Source organism: Entelurus aequoreus, linkage group LG23 (genome assembly GCF_033978785.1).
Source record: "Entelurus aequoreus isolate RoL-2023_Sb linkage group LG23, RoL_Eaeq_v1.1, whole genome shotgun sequence".
Taxonomy (NCBI): Eukaryota; Metazoa; Chordata; class Actinopteri; order Syngnathiformes; family Syngnathidae; genus Entelurus; species Entelurus aequoreus.
The window spans coordinates 5065918-5091234 of NC_084753.1; the positions used below are offsets into that span (position 1 = coordinate 5065918).

Genomic DNA, 25317 nt, shown 5'->3' on the forward strand with positions numbered 1-25317 from the left:
ATATATATATATATATATATATATATATATATATATATATACAGTATATCTTCTCGTTCAATGCGTTTTCTTTATTTTCACCCGATTGTCACTGAAGGCATCAAAACTATGAATGAACACATGTGGAGTTATGTACTTCACAAAAAAAGGGGAAATAACTGAAAACATGTTTTATATTCTAGTTTCTTCAAAATAGCCACCATTTGTTCTGAATACTGCTTCGCACACTCTTGGCATTCTCTCCATGAGCTTCAAGAGGTAGTCACCTGAAATGGGTAGTCTTAACTTGAGGTAGTCACTAGTCACTAGTCTAGTGAGGTAGTCACCTGAAATGGTTTTCACTTCACAGGTGTGCTTGAAGCCCATCGAGAGAATGCCAAGAGTGTGCAAAGCAGTAATCGGAGCAAAGGGTGGCTATTTTGAAGAAACTAGAATATAAAACATGTTTTCAGTTACTTTTTCTGTTAAGTACATAACTCCACATGTGTTCATTCATAGTTTTGATGCCTTCAGTGACAATCTACAATGTAAATTAGTCATGAAAAAAAAGAAAACACATTGAATGAGAAGGTGTGTCCAAACTTTTGGCCTGTACTGTATATGCACTTACTGGGGGGGGAAATAAATAAGTTGTAATCATTTTTTAAAGATATATATTTTAAAAAATTTGAAAGGGATTTTTATTATGAATTATGTAATGTAAATACTCATGAAAATAAAGAAAACTAAAGAAGGTGTGTCCAAACTTTTGGCCTGTACTGTATATATATATTTTTTATAAGAATCTATTTTTAAAAATAAGTTTTTAGGCCATTTCCATGCAACAAGAGGAGCTTTTCTAACACGGAACCTGTTTTGAAAAAGTTTCATTATAATTATTATACCGAATAATACATTGCGAAAATCGGTTTAATTAAAAATCGTGTTGAATCGAGAACTGATTCTGAATCGAATCATCGCTCCAGGAATTAGAATCGAATCGAATTGTTGGGTGCCCTAAGGGTTACACTCTTACTGTTGCCTACCTTCTAAATACATTTTTCAACAATATGAGAGCCCTCTAGACATGAAATAAAACCCTTTAGTCACATTTTTACTATTTTAGACTAATATAGGGATGCTTCCTGTAGCTGAGCCAATCAGTGGCCACGACACTGTACAGCACACTCTGATCAGGTTTGGTCTCATCCAGTGGCCAATATTACTGTAGTATTGATATTTTTTGTCCCTTTTGCTTTTTTAATTTTTGAAAATGCTTAATTTGGGCACAAAATTTTATAAAATATGCTTTAAAAAAACATACGCTTTAAAAATAAAATAATAAAAAATATGCTAATAAATATATATATATATATATGTGGCGAGCAATAACTGTATGTGCAATTTATTTTATGTTTTTATTTTGTTGTTTAGTAATAATAATAATGCATTGGGAATTATTATGCAAACAAATTTGTGATATAAAAAAACAAAAACAAATTCATGCATTTGTATTATTTATATGCTTCATAATTTCAATTAAAAAAAGGAAAAGTTATCACATTTGAGGTGTTTTTTTTTTTTTTACGTAATTTATTAGTTTATTTTAATTTATCATGAGGGTAGTAAATTGGATGGATGGATGATTAATTATTGAACTTATTTTTCTTTAAGTTATTGGACTATGAGTGTGCTACTGTTATTTTTACCTATATTTCCCTATACGGCAGTTAGGCCAGGGGTGTTCAAAGTGCGGCCGGGGGGCCATTTGCGGCCCGCAGCTAATTGTTTACCGGCCCATCACACATTCTGGTAATGCTATTGCAAACATTTTTAAATAATTTAAAAAAGTGGAATGAGGTGAAATCTCACGAGAGAAAGTTGCAATGTTGATACAAAGCTGCCATGCAGGCTGTTTTTTTTCTTTTGTCTTTATTTTTCTTTTTTTGCTATTGCTCCCTCAAAAATGAATGTTATAATGAATTATTTTCCGATTCAAGGCTCCAATTACTTAAAATATTTCACTTTAAAATGTTTTTGTGGAAAATATTGCATATGTGGTTGCGGTATAAAACGTTTTCTTTGACAAAAGAGCATAAAACAACCAAAATAATAGTTAAAACGTAAAATCGACAGTTATATCTGAGGTTGATCTCGTAACTTAAGTGTTGAAAGTAAAACTAATAATAATAAAAATGTATCACTTTATGAGTGGGGGACCTTATAGATCCCAAAGATATTTTGTGGGATTTTATTTATCTTTTCACTGTGACTGATTACTCAGAAATAATAATACATTTAAATCAATGGTGTCCTGCATTATTGATCTTTTGAGGAATCCAATTACTTCACATCAAACATTGCTTTCTGAATGTTTCGGGCTGTGGGGGAAATACTGCATATTTCAGTTTTACTATGAAAAACAAAGTTGTCTTTGACAGAAAAGGCATCCATTTTTTTTACTTTATATCACCCTGAAGTTGATATAGAGATTTACTGTAAGCGTTACATTAAAAATTAAAACAATAATTTGACTTATTTTTAACATGTTAATGACGGAGACTTATGGTCCCCGGGAGCCCTAAAGGTAAAAACAAAACAAAAAATCCATATATTTTGTTATGGTTTGAAAATGAAAAATTTCAAATCGGCCCCCTCTGCTTTAATTTTTCCGTGTGCGGCCCTCAGTGGAAAAAGTTTGGACACCCCTGAGTTAGGCTATTAAACATATATCATGAATAATGCTAAAATCGTATTATGACCATTATACAAAAAACTAATATAATCAGAATCATTATGAGAAAAAAGACAATGGATGTATTTTTTTAATGCTATCTAACTCGTAAATACAAGTCTGCGTATAATTAAGTCAATGGGAGGTCCTCTATTCCGTCCATAAATCCCTCTAAAAAAAAAAAAAAACATCCAAAAAGCGGCAACAATACTCCATTTACATTTTGTGACTTGAATATTAACCAAGTGTTTGGAACGCATGGCTGCAATGTTTGTGTTCCCTCCAACGCAGAAAGACAAGCAGGAGCTGCGTGCAGTTAGGAGTCTGTGTTTTATTCTTTGAGGCAAGGCCAAAAAATACAAACACTCGAGACGCTAAATAAACGTGGAGCTAAAAAAAACTAATAGTAACCAAGGGTGAACCGCGAAGAAGTCTATAATCAGGGAAAACACTTAAGCGAGGTGAAAAACAAGAAACGTAAATGTCACAAAAGCAAGCATTGACCCAGCGACTTGTGCTGAGTGACTAGCACATATAAAGGGGAGTGATTAACTTAACAGCTGCTGGGGAACACTAATTACTAAAACAGGGGCAGGTGTGGAGAATTAGTCTCCATGGAAACCAAAAGTAAACGAAAAGAAAGAGGTTGGGCATGGAAACAGACTAACATAGGGGGGAAAAAGCCACAAAACATAAACCAAGCCATGACCCGGGTAACAGATCATGACAGTATTTGTCATATTTTCTTAATAAGATTAACTATTTTTAGCGCCGTCGTGATCAGAAGTAGCTAACAGCTGGTGCTGCTGGTGAGCTGCTTTCACGCCTCGGAGCTCGCGAAAGTTTACTCTAAATCATAAATAATGCCTCTCGCCTTGATAGTAAAAAGATGACGACATAATCTGACGAGTTGGTCAACTTTGGCAATCAATTTAAGTTAAAGCCCTAACAATTGTGGAGGATGCATATATGTTTAAGAGTTCTTTCTTTTTACATAGCCATGTTTAGAGTAGCTAGCACTTTTCCTTTGTATATTCTACCAGTTTATTTCGACATTTCAGATGCCTGGTTAGTGTCTTCACCCTAGTAATGTGAAGACAACCCCCACGTCTCTCTCCTTATCAGTGTTGCGAGGGGGGAGATGGGGGCTTTCTTTGTGTGCAAGGAGTGGGCTTTTCCGTTTGAATGTCAGATCAACTAGAGGAGCCGATATGAATGTATTGGTTAAGTTGACCTCCTAAAGCTTTAGTAAAACTTGAAAATATTCCAATTCTGTCTTGATGGTCCTTCTTACTCAGCATATACACTACCGTTCAAAAGTTTGGGGTCACATTAAAATGTCCTTATTTTTCAATGAAGATAACTTTAAACTAGTCTTTACTTTAAAGAAGTACACTCTATACATTGCTAATGTGGTAAATGACTATTCTAGCTGCAAATGTCTGGTTTTTGGTGCAATATCTACATAGGTGTATAGAGGCCCATTTCCAGCAACTATCACTCCAGTGTTCTAATGGTACAATGTGTTTGCTCATTGGCTCAGAAGGCTAATTGATGATTAGAAAACCCTTGTGCAATCATGTTCACACATCTGAAAACAGTTTAGCTCGTTACAGAAGCTACAAAACTGACCTTCCTTTGAGCAGATTGAGTTTCTGGAGCATCACATTTGTGGGGTCAATTAAACGCTCAAAATGGCCAGAAAAAGAGAACTTTCATCTGAAACGCGACAGTCTATTCTTGTTCTTAGAAATGAAGGCTATTCCACAAAATTGTTTGGGTGACCCCAAACTTTTGAACGGTAGTGTATGTCATCGAAAGAACTTGGGATCGACCAGTAACTTAGATTCCCTGGGAGGAAGAACTGGTCTGACGCAACACAATCATCACACACACACTGGGTGTGGTGAAATTTGATCCTTTTGACTAGGAATGTCCGATAATGGCTTTTTGCCGATATCTGATATTCCGATATTGTCCAACTCTTTAATTACCGATACAGATATCAACCGATACCGATATATACAGTCGTGCAATTAACACATTATTATGCCCAATTTGGACAACCAGGTATGGTGAAGATGAAGTCCTTTTTTTAAAATGTAATAAAATAAAATAAGATAAATAAATTAAAAACATTTTCTTGAATAAAAAAGAAAGTAAAACAATATAAAAACAGTTACATAGAAACTAGTAATTAATGAAAATGAGTAAAATTAACTGTTAAAGGTTAGTACTATTAGTGGACCAGCAGCACGCACAATCATGTGTGCTTACGGACTGTATCCCTTGCAGACTGTATTGATATATATTGATATATAATGTAGGAACCAGAATATTAATAACAAAAAGAAACAACTCTTTTGTGTTAATGAGTGTAAATGGGGGAGGGAGTTTTTTTTGGGTTGGTGCACTAATTGTAAGTGTATCTTGTGTTTTTTATGTTGATTTAATTTAAAAAAAAAAAAAAAACGTTACCGATAATAAAAAAACGATACCGATAATTTCCGATATTACATTTTAAAGCATTTATCGTCCGATAATATCGGCAGGCCGATACTATCGGACAGCTCTACTTTTGACCCATCCCCATGTTCACCCCCGGGGAGGTGAGGGGAGCAGTGAGCAGCACAATTTGGTAAATTTAACCCCCCAATTCCAACCCTTGATGCTGAGTGCCAAGCAGGGAGGCAATGGCTCCCATTTTTATAGTCTTTGGTATGACTCGACCAGGGTTCGAACACACGACCTTCCGGTTTCACGGCGGACACTCTAACCACAAGGCCACTGAGCTGGTCAATTTAGACCCAGCAATGGCGAGAAAGACACAAAAAGACGCATGGTTCCACCCCCCTTTGTTCTTCGCAAGGATTATGACTCATTGTTCACCTAAACGGGAATATAACAACATCCCAGGAGTCGGCATCCTAATGACAGCAGACATTGTACAGTAAGTGGCGTTTGTTTATGTTTGTTGGCTCGCATGATGTCTGCAGTTACTAGTAATCAGTGGTGGTGTTGTAAAAAAAAAACGAACGTTGTGATGCATTTTTGAAATAATTGCGCCACCGAATGTTTAAAATGATCAAAATAGGTAAATATCACATGTTATTACGAATGTGCCTGTTACTACATTACATATATACTTTGTTGCGTGCGAGCATTCTTCCTCTCAGGGAATAAAACACACTGGTCAATCCCAAGTTCTTTTGGATGACATATTTGTTGAGTAAGAAGGACCACCGAGACAGAATAGTACTTGGCCAAGTTTTACTAAAGCTTTAGGAGACCAGCCCTTATAGTGCGACAATAGCAGCAGCATGAAGCGGTCTAAAATCAAAGGAAAAGAGTCAGCTTATGTAGCACGAAAACAGCCCCTCCCGCCCAAAATAGGTAAATATTACATGTTGTTATGAATGTGCCTGTTACTACATTACATTAATACTTAGAGGTTAAAACCTCTAAAGGCCTTAATGGCCACATGCGTGGACAGCACCTTTTAGCTCTTATTTCCAAAATTTTGTACACTACTGAATTGGGGTCTTATGGCCCTTATGTGGACACTTATACTGCCATCTGGTGGTGTCAGAAGAGTATAACATACAATGGAATTTGGAAAAAAAATTGTAAAAATAAGAATTAGCATGTCACTAAACATGAAGTACACGTTTGTGTACTTATGGACTAAGTACATCATATCAAAAGATGATTCTTAGTTTTAATTCTACTTAGGGTCCAAAAAGCCCAAATAGCAAAGACAAATCAAAAAAGCATGTAAACCAGGTTGTGTCCAAACTTTTTCCACAAAGGGTCACACACTGACGAGTCAAAGCCTGCGGGGGCCGTTTTGATATTTTATTTTGTAAAAAAAAAAGAAAAGAAAAAAATAATTTTAAACAGACATACATTTACAGACAAAACAATGTGTCTGCTTTGTATTAATATTAGTATTAAAATTAGCTACCATATTTGCTTATTATGCTTACATTTTTACTGTTGTTTTTTTGTCTGATTTTATTTTGACAACATGCCGCGGGCCAAAAAAACTTGTGATGCGGGCCGCAAATGGCCCCCGGGCCACACTTTGGACACCCCTGATGTAAACAAACAGCTTGGGCCTTAAGAGGTTTTAATGGAGGTGTTTGGATGTTTTTTAAGCACTTTACAGGCAAAATAGAGCCATTCCAGTAGGCTCCATTGTAAGCAGACTTTTGATTGAATTTATTTACGGGTTATCCATCCATCCAATTTCTACCACTTGTCCCTTTTCAGGGTCGCGGGGGGTGCTGGAGCCTATCTCAGATGCATAAAAAAAAGAAAAACATTTGTTATTGTCTTATATAAGGATTGCGAATGATAGGCACAATTCCCATTAATGTGCAGTTACCCTTTTAAATAAAATGAAATATAAGACGCAATTACCAATATCCGTCCATTTTCTGCAGTTTGTCACTCTCGGGATCGCGGGGCATGCTGGAGCCTATCCCAGCTGCACTCGGGCGGAAGGCCCTGGACAAGTCGCCACCTCATCACAGGGCAAACACAGATAGACAACGTCCACACGTGCATTATATAAAATACAATTGTTAAAGATTCAAATATAAAGAATATCCATCCATCCATCCATTTTCTACCGCTTGTCCCTTTTGGGGTCGCGGGGGGTGCTGGAGCCTATCTCAGCTGCATTCGGGCGGAAGGCAGCGTACACCCTGGACAAGTCACCACCTCAATAATTAACACTAAATGTACAAAAGGTTCAATAGAGTGCATGTAAGAACATAAATGTAAAGTCCAGTGAAAAATAGGGCATGCATTTTGTACTGGCACAGACCTGGGCAAATTAAGGCCCGGGGGCCACATGCGGCCCGTTAAGCTTTTCAATCTGGCCCGCCCGACATTCCCCAAAATTTTTTTTAGATGTTTAAGATGGAAAGTGTAGCTGCCATTATGATGTGCAGTGATGTTTTCTAATGACCGTAAGTCTTGAACTATACAAAGTATTTCAATGGTTGGAATCTGTGCTTTTGCATGATATACTAGTTACTATGGTAATCTAATTAGTTACTATGGTCATCTAATTAGTTACTATGGTAATCTAAGTCACAGCAGCTCAAATGAGGCACCAAGCAGTGTGGGTGGGGAGCGTTTCCACAGAGTGTTTCCAGAGCGGCCAGCCTGACATGCGGGTGTCAGGGACAGACGCGGAAGGAGATTTTTACAGCAAAGTTCTAAAGCTTAGTGATATATCACATATATCAGATTGTAGGTGGGTTTATTTTTTACCCTTCGCGTTCATATTTCGCTGTTTTTGTTGCATTTCGCTTGATTGTAAAATATGTCGATGGAGGGGGGGTGTGACGTTCATAAGTTGTCAATATAACTTTGATTTAAAGTTAGTATTATTTGCGGATAATACAACAGCGTTTTGTTCTGGAGAGAACACACAGAAGATAATACAAATAATAACAAAAGAAATGAACAAATTAAAAAGATGGTTTGACAAAAACAGACTATCGTTGAATCTCAGTAAAAGTAAAATAATGCTATTTGGTAACAGTAGAAGAGAAAGTCAATCACAAATACAAATAGACGGAATAGAAATTGAAAGAGTAAATTAAACCACATTTCTAGGTATAATGATTGATGATAAATTGAACTGGAAATCTCATGTAAAAAATATACAACATAAAGTAGCAAGAAACATGTCAATAATGAATAAAGCAAAACATGTTCTAGACCAAAAATCACTTCATATTCTCTACTGCTCACTAGTGTTACATATCTAAATTACTGTGTAGAAATATGGGGAAATAACTACAAAAGTACACTTCATTCATTAACGGTGTTACAAAAAAGATCAGTTATAATAATACATAATGTTGGATATAGAAAACATACAAATCCTTTATTTATTGAATCAAAGATACTGAAATTCCACGACTTAGTGAATATGCAAACAGCTAAAATTATACACAAAGTAAACTAAAACCTGCTACCCAAGAATATACAACAATTCTTCTCAACAAAAGAGGAGAAATATAATCTTAGAGAAAAATGTAATTTAAAACATTTGTTTGCACGTACAACACTTAAGACCTTCAGTATATCAGTATGTGGAATTAAATGATGGAATGGATTAAGCAAAGCAATCAAACAATGTACTAATATGATCCACTTCCAGAAGCTCTTCAAACTTAAAGTGTTTACAAAGTACAAAGAAGAAGAACCATAATAACATTCTGAATTAGTTTCATCCATCCATTCTTTAATACTCAAAATAATCTTACTTATCTCATTATATGAAATATAACCTACTTCACCAATTATTATTTATTTATTTATTTTTATTGTGATTACTTATGGAGTATATTGTGAATAAATTGAGAACAGGAAGTGAACAAAAGTTTTAGCAACTGTTATGTAAAAGAAAAGGGGTAGGATTAAATAAGCTCTGCTTCTTCCTACTCATTTTCGAACATGTTGAAAAGAGAAACTGGAAATTGTGATCATGTTGTATGCTTGCATGTTCCAAATAAACTCAAACTCAATATTCAGTGTTTTATCGTTCATAGTTAATATTGTAAACCCCACATTCTTTATTTTCATGTACATTCTGGATGTCCCATTCAGTAAAAAAATTTAAAATTCCATTCCGTTTTTTAAGTCGGCCAGTCAAAACGTTTTTAGCATTCAATCAGACATTATAGTGAGGTTTTGTATGAGTGTTCCTAAAAATAGATATACCGGCCCCCAGGAAAAAATTCTCTAAATTTGGCCACCCTAGTCAAAATAATTGCCCAGGCCTGTACTAGCATATACTTTATGCACAATGCTTGCATACCAAATATAATAAAAGCAACCCTTGAGTTTGAGTTCGAGTTTGAGTTTAATAGGAACATGCAAGCATACAACATGATACATCACAATTTCCAGTTTCTCTTTTCAACATGTTCGAAAAGGAGTAGGAAGAATCAGAGCTTATTTAATCCTACCCATTTTCTATACATAACAGTTGCTAAAACGTTTTGTTCACTTCCTGTTCACTTTGTAGTTCAGGTTCTTCATCACGTACACAGCTACTCCTCCTCCATTTTTGTTGGTTCTGTTGATGTAGTTTAGTTCATATCCTTCCAGATCAAAATGTATTCCTTTTTTATCATCAATCCATGTTTCTGTGACAGCAATCACCTTGAAGGGTTCGTTGATGTGTTCCAAAAAGTTCTTAATGTTGTTGCAGTTTGTATACAAGCTTCTGCTATTAAAATGAATAATTGACAATTTGTTATCACATTTAATGTTGCTATTATATTGATCATCTGTATAATAAAAACAATTATTACTGATGTGGGAGAAAAATGTTGTATCTGGATCTATATCATTTTCCAAATCCTGTTTTTTGTGATCTTTGTTGCAGAAATTTTTTTAGTTCCATATTTTCTTGTTCAACAATCTTTGATGTTGTTTCAATAATCTCTATACGATCCTGAATGTAGGTCCTCTTGTTTAGTCGTCCCTTGGAACATAGTAGTGTCGATGCTGAATTTAGGTGCTTGTTTTCTGTCAGAGTCCATTATCATCGTTGTTGTGGTAGCTGTGTAAACTTTAAAAATTGTCCAGGTCCTTGATGTCATGGACAACAATTACTCTTGCTTCTGGACCTCCATTCAGCTTGATGTAGATTTTACAGTTGGCGCTATAAGTTCCCTGGATTTTCCCCTGCTTCCTCAAGTCGCGTGCTTTCTTGGCGATTCCAGCATTACGTTTTGTGAGATGCTCATTCATGTACACATTTGTTCCCTTCAGCTTCTTTCCCTGTCTCAGCAATGCCATTTTAGATTTTCTGTTTACGAGTTTCATACCAAATATAATAAAACAACCCAAACCAGCAGCTTGTTCAATCTAATGTTGAAGACCACACTGCAAAAAGTCACTGTTCAAAAACAAGGGGAAAAAATACAAAAATGAGGGGTATTTTACTTGAACTAAGCAAAATTATCTGCCAGTAGAACAAGAATATTTGGCTTGTCAAGACTTTCCAAAAAAAGTAAAATTAGCTAACTTCAATGAACCCAAAAATACCCTTAAAATAAGTATATTCTCACTAATAACAAGTGCACTTTTCTTGATAGAAAAAAAAAAAAAGAGACCTTTTTGCTCAATATGTTGAAAAATATTCTTAAATGAAGTAAATGCTAGAGCCATTATCTTGACATAATGATATGCGCTCGGCATTAAATTTCTTGAAACCAGCAAACTTATACTAAAAACTAATTTATTATTTTTAATGGAAAGGCAACAAGGCAACCGCTTGTTACTCTCGGGGTCTCCTAGCCGCTCAGGCAAATCCTATTGTCTAAAAATGCATTTTTCCATCGGTAACATGACATCATTGCGCCAAGTGCGTGCTCTTCCAGTCTATTAGTGCACATATATACAGCCCGGCCCCCGGCCAAAAATGTTTTAATTGTAATTTTGAGGAATTCATCTGAATGTGCATGAACTATTTCTGTTCAAAATTGTTTGAAATGTCACATGTTAAATGTTTAAATATGAACTGTCAGTTTACTGTACTACTATATGAGTATGTGTTTTCTATTGTTTCATTGAAAATAAAACAGCAAAGTCCATTTGGCTGTCATCTGTTTTAATTATGAGACACAATTGTGTCAAAGTCATGATTTTTTTTCATGCTTGAAATAAGAAATGATGACTTTAAAAAAGTAGTTTTATACTTGTGAGTGTTGATGACACAGCTTTGCAACACTTGATATTCTAGTTTCAAGCATGTTTTACTCAATATAGGTAATCAAATCTCAGCAACAAGCTGTAATATCTTACTGAGATCATTTAGGATCAAAACACTTAAAACAAGTAAAACACTCTAACATAAAATCTGCTTAGTGAGAAGAATTATCTTATCAGACAGAAAATGAGCAAATATCACCCTTATTTGAGATATTTCATCTTACTTAGATTTCAGTTTTTGCAGTGGCAGCTTCCACAACCCTGCTAACATCACCGTTGCAGGTCATGGAGGACGGCATGTGTCGCCTGGTCGCCACGCTGCCTCAGCTGGACGAGCAGCGGTGCCCTGACATGTTCCGCTGCACGGACGAGGTGTCCTACTGGCTGCACGAGAACGAGGAGAGGAAGCAGCAGATCGTGGCCTTGAAGGAGACCATCTCGGAGCTGCAGGAGGAGCTGAGGAACCACCGTCATCGCATCAAGGTCTTCGAGCTGCAGGTAGTTTGGAGTTGAGGCGTGTTGACAGGGTTGTCAGTCATAATATGTTATAGGCCATCTGCTGGATAGCGTACTATTATTATTGTGATGTCTCCAGGCTGCCCTCCCCCCACCTACTACTAACATGTCCTTGACCTAGCTAACTTAACAGGATTATGCCTTCTCGTCCACCACGTGTTGCCTCATGCGCCATGATCCATTGAGCCAATAGAGACAGCCAAAGGTGGACTCATGTGATATGGATGTCGTGCACGAGGCCTCGGACTGTGCAGCATTTAGGGATGTACCGTACTTTTCGGAGTATAAGTCGCTCCGGAGTATAAGTCGCACCGGCCGAAAATGCATAATAAAGAAGGGAAAAAACATATATAAGTCGCACTGGAGTATAAGTCGCATTTTTTGCGGAAATGTATTTGATAAAAGCCAACACCAAGAATAGACATTTGAAAGGCAATTTAAAATAAATAAAGAATAGTGAACAACAGGCTGAATAAGTGTACGTTATATGAGGCATAAATAACCAACTGAGAACGTGCCTGGTATGTTAACGTGACATATTATGGTAAGAGTCATTCAAATAACTATAACATATAGAACATGCTATACGTTTACCAAACAATCTGTCACTCCTAATCGCTAAATCCCATGAAATCTTATACGTCTAGTCTCTTACGTGAATGAGCTAAATACAAACCCCGTTTCCATATGAGTTGGGAAATTGTGTTAGATGTAAATATAAACGGAATACAATGATTTGTTAATCCTTTTCAACCCATATTCAGTTGAATGTACTACAAAGACAAGATATTTGATGTTCAAACTCATAAACGTTATTTTTTTGGGCAAATAATAATTAACTTAGAATTTCATGGCTGCAACACGTGACAAAGTAGTTGGGAAAGGGCATGTCCACCACTGTGTTACATCACCTTTTCTTTTAACAACACTCAGTAAAGGTTTGGGAACTGAGGAGACACATTTTTGAAGCTTCTCAGGTGTAATTCTTTCCCATTCTTGCTTGATGTACAGCTTAAGTTGTTCAACAGTCCGGGGGTCTCCCTTGTGCTATTTTAGGCTTCATAATGCGCCACACATTTTCAATGGGAGACAGGTCTGGACTACAGGCAGGCCAGTCTAGTACCCGCACTCTTTTACTATGAAGCCACGTTGATGTAACACGTGGCTTGGCATTGTCTTCCTGAAATAATCAGGGGCGTCCATGGTAGCGTTGCTTGGATGGCAACATATGTTGCTCCAAAACCTGTATGTACCTTTCAGCATTAATGGTGCCTTCACAGATGTGTAAGTTACCCATGTCTTGGGCACTAATACACCCCCATACCATCACACATGCTGCCTTTTACACTTTGCGCCTAGAACAATCCGGATGGTTCTTTTCCTCTTTGGTCCGGAGGACACGACGTCCACAGTTTCCAAAAACAATTTGAAATGTGGACTCGTCAGACCACAGAACACTTTTCCACTTTGCATCAGTCCATCTTAGATGAGCTCAGGCCCAGCGAAGCTGACGTCGTTTGTGGGTGTTGTTGATAAACGGTTTTCGCCTTGCATAGGAGAGTTTTAACTTGCACTTACAGATGTAGTGACCAACTGTAGTTACTGACAGTGGGTTTCTGAAGTGTTCCTGAGCCCATGTGGTGATATCCTTTGCACACTGATGTCGCTTGTTGATGCAGTACAGCCTGAGGGATGGAAGGTCACAGGCTTAGCTGCTTATGTGCAGTGATTTCTCCAGATTCTCTGAACCCTTTGATGATATTACGGAGCGTAGATGGTGAAATCCCTAAATTCCTTGCAATAGCTGGTTGAGAAAGGTTTTTCTTAAACTGTTCAACAATTTGCTCACGCATTTGTTGACAAAGTGGTGACCCTCGCCCCATCCTTGTTTGTGAATGACTGAGCATTTCATGGAATCTACTTTTATACCCAATCATGGCACCCACCTGTTCCCAATAAGCCTGTTCACCTGTGGGATGTTCCAAATAAGTGTTTGATGAGCATTCCTCAACTTTATCAGTATTTATTGCCACCTTTCCCAACTTCTTTGTCACGTGTTGCTGGCATCAAATTCTAAAGTTAATGATTATTTGCAAAATAAAAGATGTTTATCAGTTTGAACATCAAATATGTTGTCTTTGTAGCATATTCAACTGAATATGGGTTGAAAAGGATTAGCAAATCATTGTATTCCGTTTATATTTACATCTAACACCATTTCCCAACTCATATGGAAACAGGGTTTGTAATATTATTTGATATTTTACGGTAATGTGTTAATAATTTCCCACATAAGTCGCTCCTGAGTATAAGTCGCACCCCCGGCCAAACTATGAAAAAAACTGCGACTTATAGTCCGAAAAATACGGTATACCGTGAACCAGTATTTTTTGGTACCGGTTGATAATCGGGTCGGTCCTTCTGGGCCGTTAAGATTCTGAACAAATGATACAACTATTGTTATTTTTTTATTAATCCATCTGACCGTGGTTAATTATGACACGCTTTCACATTCACTTCAGCTGCGGCTGCTACAAACATAAATAACAGCTTGGAATACAGGGTTTCCACAGGTCATTATGAAGAGTTACAAAACCCTAAACCAGAGAAGTTGGCACGATGTGTAATTCGTAAATAAAAGCAGAATACAATGATTTGCAAATCATTTTCAACTTATATTCAATTGAATAGACTGCAAAGACAAGATATTTCATGTTGCAACTGAGAAAATAATGCAAATAATAATTGCAAATAATCATTAACTTCATTAACAGCAACACATTGCAACAAAATATGATATAATTTTATGCAAAAATGTTTCTAAATAAAAAAACTGACATAATTAGGTAAAAAAAAAAAAAGCATCACAAAGGTTAAAATTAAATTAAAAAAACATGGCATGTTTGCTGGTTTTATTTTGGACTTACATTTATTCAGAGATCTGAGCAAAAAAAAAAAAAAATGTAATCAACATTTTGTTTTAAACTTCTAACTCACTGAGGGCTCTTTCTTCCTGGCTTTACTACTGCTGGGCTAACATGATTTCCCAGGGTATCGTTGATATGAGTGAATTTAAAATGAAAATATAAAAAATTAACATGGAAAAAAAACCTCCTGGGAAATAAATTATTCCATTCGGAGTAACACAAACAAAGTTAAGGCCAAAAATACAGCTAAAAATGACCGGAAAGGAAGAAGTCCCTACTGCACTGTAAGGGTTAAAAAAAACAAAAAAAAAAAACAGTGAAGTTGGCACGTTGTGTAAATGTAAATAAAAACAGAATACAATGATTTGCAAATCATTTTCAACTTATATTCAATTGAATAGACTGCAAAGACAAGATATTTAATGTTCCAACTGAGAAACGTAATTTGTTTTTGCAAATAATCATTAACTTCATTAACAGCAACACATTGCAACAAAGTTGTCACAGGGGCATTTTTACCACTGTGTTACATGGCCTTTCCTTTTAACAACACTCTGTAAACGTTTGGGAGACCAATTTTTAATGTGGAATTCTTTCCCATTCTTGCTTGATGTACAGCTTAAGTTGTTCAACAGTCCGGGGGTCTCCCTTGTGCTATTTTAGGCTTCATAATGCCAAACACATTTTCAATGGGAGACAGGTCTGGACTACAGGCAGGCCAGTCTAGTACCCGCACTCTTTTACTATGAAGCCACGCTGTTGTAACACGTGGCTTGGCACAGTCTTGCTGAAATAAGCAGGGGCGTCCATGGTAACGTTGCTTGGATGGCAACATATGTTGCTCCAAAAGCTGTATGTACCTTTCAGCATTAATGGCGCCTTCACAGATGTGTAAGTTACCCATGTCTTGGGCACTAATACACCCCCATACCATCACACATGCTGGCTTTTACACTTTGCGCCTAGAACAATCCGGATGGTTCTTTTCCTCTTTGGTCCGGAGGACACGACGTCCACAGTTTCCAAAAACAATTTGAAATGTGGACTCGTCAGACCACAGAACACTTTTCCACTTTGTATCAGTCCATCTTAGATGAGCTCAGGCCTAGCGAAGCCGGCGGCGTTTCTGGGTGTTGTTGATAAATGGCTTTCGCTTTGCATAGTAGAGTTTTAACTTGCACTTACAGGTGTAGCGACCATCTGTAGTTACTGACAGTGGGTTTCTGAAGTGTTCCTGAGCCCATGTGGTGATATCTTTTATACACAAATGTCACTTTTTGATGCAGTACCGCCTGAGGGATTGAAGGTCCGTAATATCATCACTTACGTGCAGTGATTTCTCCAGATTCTCTGAACCCTTTGATGATATTACGGAGCGTAGATTGTGAAATCCCTGAATTCCTTGCAATAGCTGGTTGAGAAATGTTGTTCTTAAACTGTTCAACAATTTGCTCAGGCATTTGTTGACAAAGTGGTGACCCTCGCCCCATCCTTGTTTGTGAATGACTGAGCATTTCATGGAAGCTGCTTTTATACCCAATCATGGCACCCACCTGTTCCCATTTAGCCTGTTCACCTGTGGGATGTTCCAAATAAGTGTTTGATGAGCATTCCTCAACTTTCTCAGGCTTTTTTGCCACTTGTGCCAGCTTTTTTGAAACATGTTGCAGGCATCAAATTCCAAATGAGCTAATATTTGCAAAAAATACCAAAGTTTTCCAGTTTGAACATTAAATATCTTGTCTCTGCAGTCTATTCAATTGAATATAAGTTGAAAAGGATTTGCAAATCATTGTATTCTGTTTTTATTTACCATTTACACAATGTGACAACTTCACTGGTTTTGTATACGGTAAGTCATTAAATGGTAATAAATGCATTGTGGTCCAGAGACATTATTTTTTATTAATAAAATTGTAAGCCTGGGCTGATAGTCAATAAGTCAATAAATTGAATAATAGCAACTGAAAAAAACATGATGTAGCAACTTCCTTGTTAGTGTGTAGTGATGTTAAAGACAATATATACACATGTAATATATCACTATATCCATGATTAAATAGAGTTTTGCAGCAGCACATGCACGTTTGTGCGGTTTATATAGGCACTTCAACATTCAAGAGGCTTCCTCAGCTCTTTAAAGGGGAACTGCACTTTTTGGGGAATTTTGCCTATCGTTTACAATCATTATGAGAGACAAGAACACTCATGTCTTTTTGGGGGGGGTTAAACGCTTGGAAGATGTGGCTAGTGGGAGTCACTGTTGTAGCCTTCAAAACCCTCTAAAACTTCAAAACCCTCCAACATTTTATATACACACGGCAAGTCTATATATAATATAGTAACAGACACGTTCATAACAATATGTAATATATTCAATATTTACTGTATTTAGGTCATTTTAATCATTGCCAGAACTAATTATTCGGCACTTTTATTTCCGTTGGCACAGAAACGCACGTCTGACTTGTGGCAAGGAATGTTTGTTCCTATTTCCGGAATCAAACACACAAGTGTGTTGTAATCATGGCAGACTTGGTAACAAACAACAACAAGACGACTATTTTTGGACAAATCAGGATTCACAAGCTTATCTTGTTGAATCTGAATATATGGAGGATTAAATACTGCAACTAGAGATGTCCGATAATGGCTTTTTTGCCGATATCAGATATTGTCCAACTCTTGATTACCGATTCCGATATCAACCGATACCGATATATACAGTCATGGAATGAACACATTATTATGCCTAATTTTGTTGTGATGCCCCGCTGGATGCATTAAACAATGTAACAAGGTTTTCCAAAATAAATCAACTCAAGTTATGGAAAAAAGTGCCAACATGGCACTGCTATATTTATTATTGAAGTCACAAAGTGCATTATTTTTTTTAACATGCCTCAAAACAGCAGCTTGGAATTTGGGACATGCTCTCCCTGAGAGAGCATGAGGAGGTTGAGGTGGGCAGGGTAGGAGGTAGCGGGGGTTGTATATTATAGCGTCCCGGAAGAGTTAGTGCTGCAAGGGGTTCTGGGTATTTGTTCTGTTGTGTTTATGTTGTGTTACGGTGCGGATGTTCTCCCGAAATGGGTTTGTCATCCTTGTTTGGTGTGGGTTCACAGTGTGGCGCATATTTGTAACAGTGTTAAAGTTGTTTATACGGACACCCTCAATGTGACCTGTATGGCTGTTGACCAAGTATGCCTTGCATTCACTTGTGTTTGTGAAAAGCCGTAGATATTATGTGACTGGGCCGGCACGCAAAGGCAGTGCCTTTAAGGTTTATTGGCGCTCTGTACTTCTCCCTACGTCCGTGTACACAGCGGTGTTTTAAAAAGTCATACATTTTACTTTTTGAAACTGATACCGATAATTTTGAAACCGACACCGATAATTTCCGATATTACATTTTAAAGCATTTATCGGCCGATAATATCGGCAGTCCGCCCACGTGTGGTTAGAGTGTCCGCCCTGAGACTGGGAGGTCGTGAGTTCAAACCCCGGCCGAGTCATACCAAAGACTATAAAAATGGGAGCCATTACCTCCCTGCTTGCCACTCAGCATCAAGGGTTGGAATTGGGGGTTAAGTCACCAAAATGAAATAAAACAACACAGTAAAATCATAAAAAACATATGATCAGTAAAAAGCCTGATTGAAAACATGTGTCTTTAGCTTTTTTTTTTTTTTTAATGTCAACGCTGTCTGGCAGGCTGTTCCACAGGTGTAGGCCATAGTGGCTCAATGCCGCCTCACCGTGGGCCTTTTGTTCTGGTGTTTGGTGAAGCTAAAAGGCCGGTGCCAGAGCACCATATGATATATATGATGATATACAGTATCATGTAAAAGCTCTGTGCTCTTCAGATGAATGTCAAAAGTTTACATACACTTGTAAAGAACATCATGTCATGGCTGTCTGAGTTTCCAATCATTTCTACAACTCTTATTTTTTTGTGATGTAGTGATTGGAGCACATACTTGTTGGTCACAAAAAAAACATTCATGAAGTTTGCTTCTTTTATGAATTTATTATGGGTCTACTGAAAATGTGAGCAAATGTGCTGGGTCAAAAGTATACATACAGCAATGTTCATATTTGCTTACATGTCCCTTGGCAAGTTTACCTGCAATAAGGCGCTTTTGGTAGCCATCCACAAGCTTCTGCTGGAATTTTTGACCACTCCTCTTGACAAAATTGGTGCAGTTCAGCTAAATGTGTTGGTTTTCTGACATGGACTTTTTTCTTCAGCATTGTCCACACGTTTAAGTCAGGACTTTGGGAAGGCCATTCTAAAACCTTCATTCTAGCCTGATTTAGCCATTCCTTTACCACTTTTGAGGTGTGTTTGGGGTCATTGTCCTGTTGGAACACCCAACTGCGCCCAAGACCCAACCTCCGGGTGTCATGATCCGTGGCCGGATCATGTTTTGTTTAGTTATGTTCTGTTAGTTTTGGACTGCCTTTGTTCCTGTTTTGTGCACTTCTGGGTTTGTTTTGGTTACCATGGGTACTAATTGGTTTCACCTGCCTCTGATTAGTGTTCGGCACGTTCACCTGCTGTTGAGCACTAATCAGAGAGCTATTTATTCACGTTGCTCGCCACACTCGGTCTGGCTTCATTGTTTGCTCCACGCAACAAGTTACGTTGGTCATTCCTGTGATTCTTGACTCTTGTTCCTGCGCTAAGCTTCGCCATAGCTTCCCATGCTATCTGCCCGCTTTTCTGTTTATTCGTGTTTTTGTTCTGCTTGTATCTACGGTGTATGATTTATGAGAAATAGATCATCGCCTACCTTCACGCTTTCGTCCGGAGTTGTCCGTTTTGCATCTGGGAGGAACGACCCCGCATAAAGATGCGACCCCAACGTGACACCGGGCTGATGATTTTAGGTTGTCCTGAAGAATTTGGAGGTAATCCTCCTTTTTCATTGTCCCATTTACTCTCTGTAAAGCAGCAGTTCCATTGGCAGCAAAACAGGCCCAGAGCATAATACTACCACCACCATGCTTGACGGTAGGAATTGGTGTTCCTAAACATATTGCTGGGTATTGTGGCCAAACAGCTCAATTTTAGTTTCATCTGACCACAGAACTTTCCTCCAGAAGGTCTTATCTTTGTCCATGTGATGTCAGATAAAACAAAAATGTCCAGCTGAGTGTAATTGTAATGAATACAAAAACTATGATGGATCTGTGCGCTCTTTACAAGATGATGACATAACTGCATTGCACCTTGCACTGCACACATAGTTGACTTTTTAAAAAGCAGGTGTTTCTAAAAGACTTCCCTGCTGTGAGATGTTACATGATGTTGCTTGTGTACATCCTCTTGTGCTAAATAAAATGGTAATAACTAGGGATGTCCGATAATGGCTTTGTTGCCGATATTCGATATTCCGGTATTGTCCAACTCTTAATTACCGATACCGATATCAACCGATACTGATATATACAGTCGTGGAATTAACACAAATTGTTATGCCTAATTTGGACAACCAGGTATGGTGAAGATAAGGTCCTTTTTTTTTCTAATTAATAAAATAAAATAAGATAAATGAATTAAAAACATTTTCTTGAATAAAAAAGAAAGTAAAACAATATAAAAACAGTTACATAGAAACTAGTAATGAATGAAAATGAGTAAAATGAACTGTTAAAGGTTAGTACTATTAGTGGACCAGCAGCACGCACAATCATGTGTGCTTACGGACTGTATCCCTTGCAGACTGTATTGATATATATTGATATATAATGTAGGAACCACAATATTAATAACAGAAAGAAACAACCCTTTTGTGTGAATGAGTGTGAATGGGGGAGGGAGGTTTTTTGGGTTGGTGCACTAATTGTAAGTGTATCTTGTGTTTTTTATGTGGATTTAATTTTTTTTTAAAAACAAACAAAAAAACGATACCGATAATAAAAAAAACCATACCGATAATTTCCGATATTACATTTTAAAGCATTTATCGGCCGATAATATCAGCAGGCCGATATTATCGGACATCTCTAGTAATAACAATGTTTGTTGTTCACATCTTTATTTACACCAATTACTCTTAGTACGGATAAGAGTACCAGTGAATACCAGGATCGATAAGTAATATCGATATTGGTATCCATACAATCCCTAGCAGTGTTTTGTCCCCCACAACTCATCAATGGCGCCTGTTTATCCCGTCACAGCACCCGCGGATGTTGTCAACATGTTCAATATTTAATGAGCGTGTGTTTATTATTTTTTATGTGTCAGCATGAGGACAACGGCCACTTGAACACCACCTTGGAGCGACGCTTTCACGACCTGGAGGTGCACTACGCCGAGGCCACCGCCTTGATGCATCTGCAGGGCACCCTCATCCTCAACCTGCAGGTACCACTCCTTAACCTCTTACTTCTAAACATGCGCACGTGCATCAGTCGAATTGAATTGAATTGGCTCCGCCTCAAAGGATGTGGAACCGGAATTGCAGGAAGTGGAATTAAAGGTGTTGCAAATCAGAGAATTTGTCATGATTAGCCAACTCGAGATTCAGTACAAATTAAGCATTTTGAGAATTTAATTTTTTTGGGTGACATTTTAGAAGTGATGATAAATAAATTCCATCATCTGTTAATGGAAGATGCTTTTATTCTTAATTGTCAATTAATAGCATTGCTCTAATTCAAATATAATGTGCATATGAGATATAAATGTAGGTCTATTAAACCTAAAACTTGTCTGAATATAAGAAACTGAAAATATATAATGTGTACATGAAGTTCATAGTAATGTTATTTCTATGAATCATGCGAAACATATGCATGGAGTAGGGTTGTACGGTATACCGGTATTAGTATAGTACCGCGATACTAATGAATCGTATTCGGTACTATACCACCTCTAAAAAGTACCAGTCCATCCCCAGTCTGCAGTGTTTTAGCTACTTCTAAATAGGGCTGCAACTAACGATTAATTTGATAATCGATTAATCTGTCGATTATTACTTCGATTAATTGATCAATAATCGATAAAAGAGACAAACTACATTTCTATCCTTTCCAGTATTTTATTGGGGGGAAAAACAGCATACTGGCACCATACTTGTTTTGATTATTGTTTCTCAGCTGTTTGTAAATGTTGCAGTTTATAAATAAAGGTTTATTAAAAAAAATAAAATAAAATAAAAAATAAATTAAAAAAAGCCTCTGCGCATGCGCATAGTATAGATCCAACGAATCGATGACTAAATTAATCGGCAACTATTTTTATAATCGATTTTAATCGATTAGTTGTTGCAGCCCTACTTCTAAATCACTAATCCTCGTCTCCATGGCGACAAATAAAGTATGTTTCTTACAAGTATCATCCCTGCAGGACGAGGAATAGCTACCGGTAAACATGCTTCACTACACACCGTAGCTCACCAGCTTCACAATGTAAACAAATGCCATTGGTGGATCTACACCTGACATCCACTGTAATGATACCAAGTACAAGAGTGTATCTAGTAGGGTTGTACGGTATACCGGTATTAGTATAGTACCACAATACTAATAAATCATTTTCGGTACTATACCGCCTCTGAAACGTACCGGTCACGTCGTGACATTGCTGGTTTACGAGCAGAGGAGCATGTTCGGCAGCGCACAATCACAGAGTACTTACAAGCAGACACAGTGTGTGGACAGAAAAGGGAGAACGGACGCATTTTGGCTTAAAAACTGATGATAAATGTGAAGTTATAACACTGAAACACCCTCAGGAAGAGGTGCTTTAAGACATGGCTAGCTAGCTGGCGGCTAAAGTCCTTCTGCCGTCAGCAGTGTTCTAGCTACTTCTAAATCACTAATCCTCGTCTCCGTGGCGACGAATAAAGTAATTTTCTTACAAGTATCATCCCTGTAGGACGAGGAATAGCGAAACATGCTTCACTACACATCGTAGCTCACCAGCGTCACAATGTAAACACACGCCATTGGTGGATCTACACCTGACATCCACTGTAATGATACAAAGTACAGGAGTGTATCTAGTCAATACTACTGTGATTACATCGATATTTTTTACAACATTTTCTTTTGTTTTTTAAAAATGTATATTATGTTTATAAAGTCAGGAAATATGTCCCTGGACACATGAGGACTTTGAATATGACCATTGTATGATCCTGTAACTACTTGATATCGGATTGATACCCAAATTTGTGGTATCATCCAAAACTAATGTAAAGCATCCAAACAAAAAAAGAATAAGTGATTATTACATTTTAACAGAAATGTAGATAGAACATGTTAAAAGAGAAAGTAAGCAGATATTAACAGTAAATGAACAAGTAGATTAATAATTCATTTTATACCGCTTGTCCTTAATAATGTTGACAAAATAATAGGTAGATAAATGACACAATATGTTACTGCATATGTCAGCAGACTAATTAGGAGCCTTTGTTTGTTTACTTACTACTAAAAGAAAAGTTGTCTTGTATGTTCACCATTTTATTTAAGGACAACATTACAATAAGAAACATATGTTTAATGTACCCTACATTTTTTGGGTAAAATAAAACCAATAATGCAACTTTTTTGTGGTCCCCTTTATTTTGAAAAAAAGTATCAAAGTATCGAAATACATTTTGGTCCCTGTACCGGTACCAAAATATTGGTATCGGGACAACACTAGTGTGGAGTATACGGCCAAGCATGATTCTGGAATACACCTGAATTATCAATTGGAATCTCAATAATAGTTCTAGTTTGAACTGTCCTCATTTTGAGCCGCCCTGCCGACACGCACACACACTGTCACTAGCCCTGTAGTGCACTCACAGTTTGAAAACACAAAAATCCTTAATTACAACAACCAGGTTGCTACAATGATTAGGAATAACAAACTCAAACAATTTTTTTCTTGTCGGTTAATCTTCTTGGCGTACAGCGGAAGGTTGGGAGAGGTATGGAGGGAAATGTCGACAACACTGTGGATACTTCCTAAATGTTTCAAACAACATATAGTTTTCTTTGGGCTCGTATTGAGCGAGCAAAACTAGAACATTTTTGTAAAAAGGCTAACAAAACACTTAAAAGGCACACAAAGTAGCACTGTAGCTAGCGGCAGCATGGGAGTGATCGATCAGCCCACCCACAATGGATGTGCTGCCGGACACTAAGTGTCTGCGCTGCAAGGCACACAATGGGTGGATGAAACGCAAAGCAAAAATTTTTTGTCAAGTCTGTGGTTCGTAAATCAAAAAGTTTGCACAATTTGCTGTTAAATCGAGGTTCCACTGCACAATGTATTGTTTAGGATGCCCAATGGGGTTCTTTGTGGTCGTCTGCACACAGTGTGGTCATGGGTTTCTCTTTTTTTTTCATTTTAATTTTTTATTTGACGTGCAGTTCTCTTGACGACTTTTCAGAACCAAGTTCACAATCTCACCCTGTTGGTGGAGAGAGTCAAAAGGAGTCCCGGCTGTTTGATCAACATCGTCCGTCCCAACCCTCTAATGAGCTCCCAGGAGGCCTTGCACCCAGGTGCAGTACAATGAAGGTACCACATGCCTCCAGCAGAGGGTGCTGAAACTCTTATAGCTTTCCTTGGTGATTTTCTTGCCTAGAAATCCAGCACATGAGGAGCTGTCCCATAGACTGTGCGTCCATCCACCACAATGGGGTGAGGAGGTCAGGCCTCTACACTGTCGTGCCGTCGCTTGCAGGCATGCCTGTGGAGGTCTACTGTGACATGGACACAGATGGTGAGACCTACAGGAAAGAACACACTTAGAACGGGAAACAGGAAATCTAACGCAATTTAAACAAACCTTGCATTCTGACCAACACTTTGTCATTTAACGACAAACTTGATTAATGTGCTATACTACTCACAAATAATACACTTAAACAATCACATTCAACAATACAGTATATGTGTTGTATGGGGCTGTCAAAAATAAAAAGTTAACTTGTGTGATAAATAGCAAAAAAATATCTTATTAATATTGTATAAATGCAGATTAATTACGAAACCTTTAAAAAATGTTCCTGTATGATATTCTGACAATAAAATAGGATTTGTGTCCAAATATTGGGCGCTTTTTTTTTTCTTCTTCTTCAGTTACCGTATTTTCGGACTATAAGGCGCACTTAAAGGCCTACTGAAACCCACTACTACCGACCACGCAGTCTGATAGTTGATGAAATCTTAACATTGCAACACATGCCAATATGGCCGGGTTAAATTATAAAGTGCAATTTCAAATTTCCCGCTAAACTTCCGCTTGAAAACGTCTATGTATGATGACGTATGCGCGTGACGTCACTAAATAAACGGAAGTATTGGTACACCATTGAATCCCATACAAAAAAGCTCTGTTTTGATCTCAAAATTCCACAGTATTCTGGACATCTGTGTTGGTGAATCTTTTGCAATTTGTT

The 25317-nt window shown here is 37.4% G+C and overlaps 2 protein-coding genes across 17 annotated transcripts in view; one reads left to right on the plus strand and one right to left on the minus strand.

The window, feature by feature from the left end:
- LOC133640772 (fibrinogen-like protein 1) overlaps positions 1-25317 on the plus strand; it is a 201189-nt gene that overhangs the window by 156627 nt on the left and 19245 nt on the right. For all 16 annotated transcript variants that reach the window (XM_062034382.1, XM_062034381.1, XM_062034369.1 and 13 more), the window contains 4 exons: positions 11741-11956; positions 21158-21277; positions 24303-24417; positions 24501-24638. In XM_062034382.1, the coding sequence (XP_061890366.1) occupies positions 11741-11956; positions 21158-21277; positions 24303-24417; positions 24501-24638 (589 nt within the window). The remainder of the gene's footprint in view (positions 1-11740; positions 11957-21157; positions 21278-24302; positions 24418-24500; positions 24639-25317) is intronic.
- Positions 24143-25317, minus strand: part of LOC133640770 (tubulin epsilon and delta complex protein 1-like) — an 86886-nt gene continuing 85711 nt past the window's right edge. Inside the window, exon 8 of the mRNA XM_062034365.1 lies at positions 24143-24645. Coding sequence (XP_061890349.1) covers positions 24616-24645 — 30 coding nt within the window. The 3' untranslated portion in view covers positions 24143-24615. The remainder of the gene's footprint in view (positions 24646-25317) is intronic.